Source organism: Ictalurus punctatus, chromosome 29 (assembly GCF_001660625.3).
Source record: "Ictalurus punctatus breed USDA103 chromosome 29, Coco_2.0, whole genome shotgun sequence".
Taxonomy (NCBI): domain Eukaryota; kingdom Metazoa; phylum Chordata; class Actinopteri; order Siluriformes; family Ictaluridae; genus Ictalurus; species Ictalurus punctatus.
The window spans coordinates 6,853,099-6,860,601 of record NC_030444.2 but is presented as its reverse complement, the minus strand read 5'-3'; the positions used below and the strand labels follow the sequence as shown (position 1 = coordinate 6,860,601).

General features: G+C 41.1%; 1 protein-coding gene across 1 annotated transcript; it reads right to left on the bottom strand.

Moving 5' to 3' along the window:
- Positions 1–649: 649 nt before the first annotated feature.
- On the bottom strand, positions 650–2,615 carry foxg1d (forkhead box G1d). Its single transcript, XM_017460932.3, has one exon. It carries the CDS (start codon positions 2,293–2,295, stop codon positions 1,225–1,227), a length of 1,071 nt encoding a protein of 356 aa, XP_017316421.1. The 5' UTR covers positions 2,296–2,615; the 3' UTR covers positions 650–1,224.
- Positions 2,616–7,503: the final 4,888 nt, after the last annotated feature.

Sequence of the window (7,503 nt, the reverse complement as noted above, 5' to 3'; positions counted from 1 at the left end):
GATGGGTTCCCTTCTCAGTCTGGTTCCTCTCAAGGTTTCTTCCTCTTAACTCTTAGGGAGTTTTTCCTTGCCACTGTCACCACCGGCTCGCTCAATTGGACTAAATTTGCACATTTAAAATCTGTATACTGTGTATATATGTTTCTGTAAAGCTGCTTTGAGACAATGTGCATTGTAAAAAGTTCTATACAAATAAAATTGAATTGAGTTGAATTAAACTGCAACAGTATTGAAGTGTATACACTGTTCCTTACAAAAAAAAGGGGAGGTTCTGGTTTTAGACTATTATTGTTTACTAACCTACAGTAGCATAATATTAACACCAGTATTCAATTAAATCCAACTGATGTTAGTGGCTTTCCCGTGTATGTTTATACCTAGCCAATGTGTTGCTCTTGGCTCATTTGTGGGGGTTTAACGTGAAAAACATGGTGAATTTAGGCCTTTATATTTAGGCCTTAAAGCTGACATTGATAATATGATACCTAAAATATAAACAAATGTCTAATTCTGTTTAAAAATTATGAATAATTGTGCAATATAATAATTGTGCAAAATATTACCCTATATATATATATATATATATATATATATATATATATATATATATATATATATATATATATATATATATAGGTCTAGCTATACACTAAGGACACACGGGGTTGTTTGTTTTAAAAAAAAATACGACTAACTCCATAAGACATATGTACATAAATAATTAACATTTTTTTTATAGGATGCTTCATAATACCGGGTTAATACAATGATGCTAATCACTAAAAATTAAATACAATTTTACATAAATATAAGACTTCAGTCGAACCGCTTAAAAGTGTTGGAATTATTTGAACACAATATAAATAACATGCGCTATAGCATTTACCTTTGGCAAATCTAGATATAGTCTTGGCACAAAGATATAAATGTCCCTTCAGAAGCCGAACACCGGAAACAGTCTGTGATTAAAAGGTTAAACTGCGGGTCGTGACTTTTCAGCTTCTCATTTGTAAGATCTCATTAGAATTCCTACAAATTTTACTTGAGATCGGGTTGGCCTTTTGTAGAGCTGAAGTTCAGTTTCAGAAACAATTAATGACATTTTTTTGGTGAGGTAAAACTCCAGGAACAGAATCACAGTAGCGTCCTGTGCGCGGTTTCGTTAGAATTCCTACAAATTTTGCGCGTTTAGAAGATGTTTAGAACATGTTTAGAAGCCTGGGTTCAGTTTAAATATGTATTAGGAAGGACTCTTTTGTGCTGAGAAAAAACTCCGTGGAAGTCGCCTGATCCGACGGGGGAGAAAGACGGTAATGTGGCCCTGAGCGTGTCGGAGAGCAGCGCTCGCGCCGAAGTAACTGAAACGCCGAACGGTGACGCGCTTTGCTGCGGGGGCGCGTGCTGTTGCTGCTGCGGGCTTCCCAAATAACCTGGCTGGCTCTGTATCAACCCGACCGGAGACGAGCTCATCCCGTAAGTGTTCGTAAAACCGAGAGGACCTCCGGAAGAGCTGAAGATGGGCCGCCCAAGATCACCGCTGCCCAGCTGATCCATTCCGGGGATGAGTGAGCCATAACCGTGGCCCTGATTTAGAAATCCGGATGCTGAGGAGTTGTAAGAAGGAGGGTGCAGGGATAAAAAGGGGGAGATTTGCCAGTACAGAGGATTACTCGACCTGTCGTTTATTCCAAACCCGAGCGGTGCGAATCGCAGCCCGCGCTTCATGGCCAGTTTTCCTCGTGAAGTAGCGGAGCGCCGGCGCAGTTTTCCCGTCGTCCCTCCTATAAACACCTCGTCACTCGAAGGGTCCAGCATCCAGTAGTTCCCTTTTCCCGGGTCATCGTAATGCCTCGGGACTTTAACGAAGCATTTGTTTAAGCTCAGATTGTGGCGGATGGAATTCTGCCATCCTTGCTTGTGCTCTCGGTAATAAGGGAAGTTTTGCATGATGAACTCGTAGATGCCGTTCAGGGTGAGCCGCTTCTCGGGACTCTGGCGGATGGCCATCATAATCAGCGCGTTGTAGCTGAACGGAGGCTTATCGAGTTTGCCGTTTTTACCGGATTCCCCTTTATCGCTCGCTTTACCATCTGCCTTCTTCGACTTCTCCGTTTCGAGTGAAGAATGTTCCATGTCGGTCTGATCGGTAAGTTTTTCCGAGTCGGATCCTGGTGTAAACGCGCTCTTCTCACACAGCCCTGTGTCTCGCGCCTCGCTTTTAGACGGCAGCAGCAGACTCTTGATGCTGAATGAAGTGGACCTCTGGACCATGGTCACTTCTTTCTGATCCCCCATTCTATAGCCTTTCTCTCAGAGCAGATTTGTTTTGGTTGTGTTTTTTTTCTTCTTTTTCTAAGTAGATTGGATCAGGACATAACTCTCACCACTTAACTTACAGCACAGAGAAGAGATTGCAGTGAAAGCATCAAAGTGGAAAGCAGTAATTAAAGGTGGATCCGATTTATCACGACATCACCGGGGAGGAGTTTGCCTTTGATATTTTTGAATATTTAATCCTGCACTCGGTTTTCTTTTGACATGCAGTAGACTACATCCGCGCAGGTACAGTGTGCTAAAATCAGATCAACCCGAGTATCTCTCTCTCTCTCTTTCTCCCTCACTCATTCACCCCACCACCCCACCACCACACACACACATCCCGCTTTTGTCTTCCTCGTGAGGATCTACCATTGGCATAGTAATAATAGTAGTAGTTATGACAATTGGGATATTTTTAAAGGTTGTTTAAAATAAATAAATATATATCCATCCATCCATCTTCTATACCGCTTATCTTTTTCAGGGTCACGGGGAACCTGAAGCCTGGGTACACTGGCAGGGTGCCAGGCCATCGCAGGGCACTATAACTATATATTATTTTATATTATATTATATTATATTATATTATATTATATTATATTATATTATATTATATTATATTTAGCAGTTTTCCACTTCTGTCAGATACTTCTATTTTTGTGAGGACATTTGGTTCCCACCAAGATATAAAACACACACACACACACACACACACACACACACACACACACACACACAGAGAGAGAGAGAGAGAAAAAGAGAGAGAGAGAGAGAGAGAGAGAGAGAGAGAGAGAGAGAGTATTCTTTGGCTAAAATATAATAAAATATAGGCCTAAGTAATATTGTATTTTTGCTATATGTTGTATTTCTGTTGTAATGGTATAGAATATATGTTATAATCTCTGTTCAACAACTCGATCTCACAGCGAAGATTCACAACATAAGTGTAATTGTAAATGTTGCAGTTATCCAGGTTAAAAACTAATATTTGAAACCAGCCTATGTACAAAACAATTAATTTTTCAAGAAAGAAATAAAAAAGGGAAAAAGGAATGTCACTTTTGGTGTCTTTGGAACATTTTATTTAACACTATCTGGATTTCTCCTTATCTTTAAAATAGGATTATAAACAAAAATTAGCATACTATGAGTGTACTTTAAATGAGAAGGATACATGCATACATGCATAGAGAGAGAGAGAGAGAGAGAGAGAGAGAGAGAAAGAATATATGAATATATTTGTTTTAGGCCAAAATAATCATCTTCCAAATCTAATTAAGGATTTGCTAATAAACACTCAACACTTGTTAAGTTCTTTTGTTTCCATTTTTCTTCTTTATTCTTTTTTTATTGCATTTTACAAACATTAGTTTCCACCACATATGCCAGTATGAAGTCAATGTAAACTCTTAGGAGACTGAAAGGTGTATCTATAATCACCTGCTAACATGACAATAAACATGTCTCAGCGATGACAAACATGTTCCTTTGACATCTAATATCTCTTTTTTCTAAATTGTTTAATTAATTATTTTTTAAATTGCATTTTCCAAAACATTTAACTGCGAGTTGCTGAAACATTAAGAAATTCAGAAATGATTCAGAAATCTAATACCACAGTTTAACAGTGTTTAGGAACTTTATTTTACTTGTGAAACCTAAACACTATATATCTCATTGATATTCAACCACACACTTTGTCATGTTTCATTCCTTACTTGTCTACTTCAGAATTCAAGAGGTATGCAAACATTTGGACTTGACTATATACTGTACAGTTACCTCCAAAAGTATTGGAATGGCAAGAGGCCAGTTATTTGCCAGATGGTACCATATATATATATATATATATATATATATATATATATATATATATATATATATATATATATATATATATATGTAATTATCAACATCATTAGAATTGGTTATTAATAACGTTCTGTAATGACCTACTAAATAAAAGTAGTCACTTGATAGCAGGGACTGAGCTATAAGAAGAGGGAATGTTTTTTTCAATGTAATTTAAAATTATCAACACAACTTTTATATAGCTTAAATATAGAGTCCTAAACATGGGATCAGTCTGGCCTTTCAAACTGAATTTGTAAGAATTATCCTATTTGAATTAAACTATTCAAAACTCCTGCCATGTAATTGTACTTAAACAAATTGTCTGTAGCGTTAAAACCATCAAAATGCACAGTAAGTTACTACAGGCTGAAAAAGCAGTTGCACACAAATGCAACATACAAGCATATAAACTATAACAGTATGCAGACTTCTGGTTGCAGGGATTTGAGATTTCTGCGGCATGTTTACTCTGGTTTTTATAGTAATACCTACCTTAACACAAAGAAAGCACAAGTAAATATTTACAAAATCCTTTACACATTTATGCACACAGTGTACACATTTGGATGTAACAGTAGAGCTGTGGCAATGAGAAAATGGTCATCTGTCAACGACTGCCTTCTTCATGACAGTGTGTCAGTGCAGCAATTTCAGGCACTCAAAACAAATTTACATTTCATTGTAAATGTATATTCTTAAATATACTCATGTAAAAATGAGCAAATTAGATGAAGTTTGTGCTTTCTAGGGAGGTAAAAGGAGAAGCTAATTTGAAACATTTTACTGAAGTAGGGCCAAGATGCTCATCCTCAAGTTTCATATTGCCCAAGCCATGACACTACTTCCACTGTGCTTGACTGATGAGCTTGTGTTAAGTTGTTGTCTGATACCAGTCATAGAACCAGAATTTGGACTCTGCAATGGCTGACTATCCTCTCGTCTGAGCACGGGAAGAAGTCACACCGACACAGAGTTCAGTGAAAGCTTCCTAGTTTAATGCTCACAAAAGGCATTGCATATCACAATCATATCACAGCAAACCAGTGACATTTCCCATCCTGCACTGCTGCCTACAAACATGGCCACCATGGACTGCATGTTGTTGGACCATACTTTGGATTACCGTTTTGGATTTGTCTGTTTGCCTCCCTCTAATAAACGTCTTTAACTGCACTTGCATGCATCCTAACCTCCATTTCGTGACATAATACTAGGCCTCCAACATGGATGCAGCAGGCGAGTGAGGCCAGCCTTCATGTCAGTTCAGATTCCCCCTTGGACTGCCATAGACCTCCCCGAGACGAATTTGGGATTGTGTGACTACCTGAGGCAGTTCCACAGGCAAATGTACTTTTCGAGCCTGGTGAACCCAAAGCTGGACAAGAGACAGTGGCTTGGATTCATTTTGTCCCAGTTTTATGGCCTGGCCCATGAATGGGCTGAGCATCTGACCAGTACAGGGTCCAGTGCCCTCAATAATGTAACTAAGTTTGCAGAACTATTCCTGAAGGAGTTTGGCATCCAGGGCAGAGCAGCAACCTGGATCAACTTTTGAGGGGAGTCAGTGAGACGAACAAGCATGACCTGCCATTCCACACCTACTATGAGTGGATTGATAGTGCAGCCTCCACAGCGCAGCTTCAGCCGCCGGCCGACAGGGCAGTGGTGGAGGTGACACCGACCTGCAAGACCGAGGGCTGCGGTAAAGAGGCCCAGCTTCAGTGTCCCACATGCAGGAAACTTGGGATCCATGGATCATATTTCTGCTCTTTGGGATGTTTCAAGAGCAGCTGGCGTACTCGCAAATGGCTCCACAAGATGTGACCTTAGATGTGTCTTACCTGCCGAGCTCCAGCCAGAGGTCAACGTGGTGACATAATCTACAGAGCTACAGCTTGAGATCCATGAGGTGGTCTCACCTGTAGAGCTCCAGCATGAGACACAGGAGGTGGTCTCATCCTCAGAGCTCCAGCATGAGACACACGAGGTGATCTCATCTCCAGAGCTCCAACCTGAGACCCATGAGGGGGTCTCACCTGCGGAGCTCCAGCCAGAGGTCAACGTGGTGACCTAATCTCCAGAGCTACAGCTTGAGATCCACAAGGTGGTCTCAGATACAGAGCTCCAGTCAACGATGTGAAGGTCAACGATGTGACCACACATCCAGGGCTCCAACCTGAGACCCATGAGGCAATTTCAGCTCCAGAGCTCCAGCATAAAGTCAAGTTCCTGCTAGAGTTCAACCAGGTGATCTCCCAAGCCAAGTTCGTGTCTGAGGTTGAAGAGGCGTCCTCTCAAGCCAAGTTCCTGTCTGAGGTCGAAAAGAGGGCCTCTCAAGCCAAGTTCCTGTCCAAGGTCGAAGAGATGACCTCTCAAGCCAAGTTCGTGTCCAAGGTCGAAGAGACAACCTCTCAAACCAAGTTCATGTCCGAGGTTGAAGAGACATCCTCTCAAGCCAAGTTCCTGTTCAAGGTCGAAGAGATGGCCTCCCAAGCCACGTTCCCGTCCGAGGTCAACCAGGCAGCCTCCCAAGCCAAGTTCCTGTCCAAGGTCAAAAAGAGGGCCTCTCAAGCCAAGTTCATGTCTGAGGTCGATGAGGCGACCTCCCAAGCCACGTTCCCATCCGAGGTCGATGAGGCGACCTACAAAGCCACGCTCATGTCCTTTGTTCTTGTTTCTAGTTCTCGATTCTAGCCTTGCCCAGTTTATGCCTGTTTGCCAATCACCTGGCCCTTTGCCTGTTTCTTGACCTCACTATTATCTCATGTTTTGGATTTGTCTGCCTGTCTCTCTCTCTCTCTCTCTCTCTCTCTCTCTCTCTCTCTCTCTCAATAAACTATTATGTGCATTTGCATCTGTCCTAACCTCCATTACATAAATTACGTGACACTGTTTCAGTTTCAACCCCTTTACTGGTTAAAAAATTATTTAAAAAAACGGCAAATATCCATTTTTCCTCACAGTGACTGTGAGCTAGCATTTGGCAGAATTGAGAGCTGTCAGCCAATAACACACGAGTGTTTCCACGTATTTTCCTGTAAACCCTGTCTGATTGGTCTCGCCTGCGGTAACTGAAGATATATAATTACAACAATGCCGTCTCCTTTTATGGATATTTAGTTACTTAGGTTGCTGTTACGGCCCAGTCCAGGTTGTCACCTAAGTGTGAACCTGAAAGGGTTCACAACAACAAAAACAACAACCAAAAAAACAAACAAAAACAACCGCTCAATAACATCAAGCTCGGGACAGAGTATCAGCGATCACATTTTGGGAGCCCTTCTTATGAGCAATTACTAAATTAAACCCTTGCACAATAAGAGACCATCG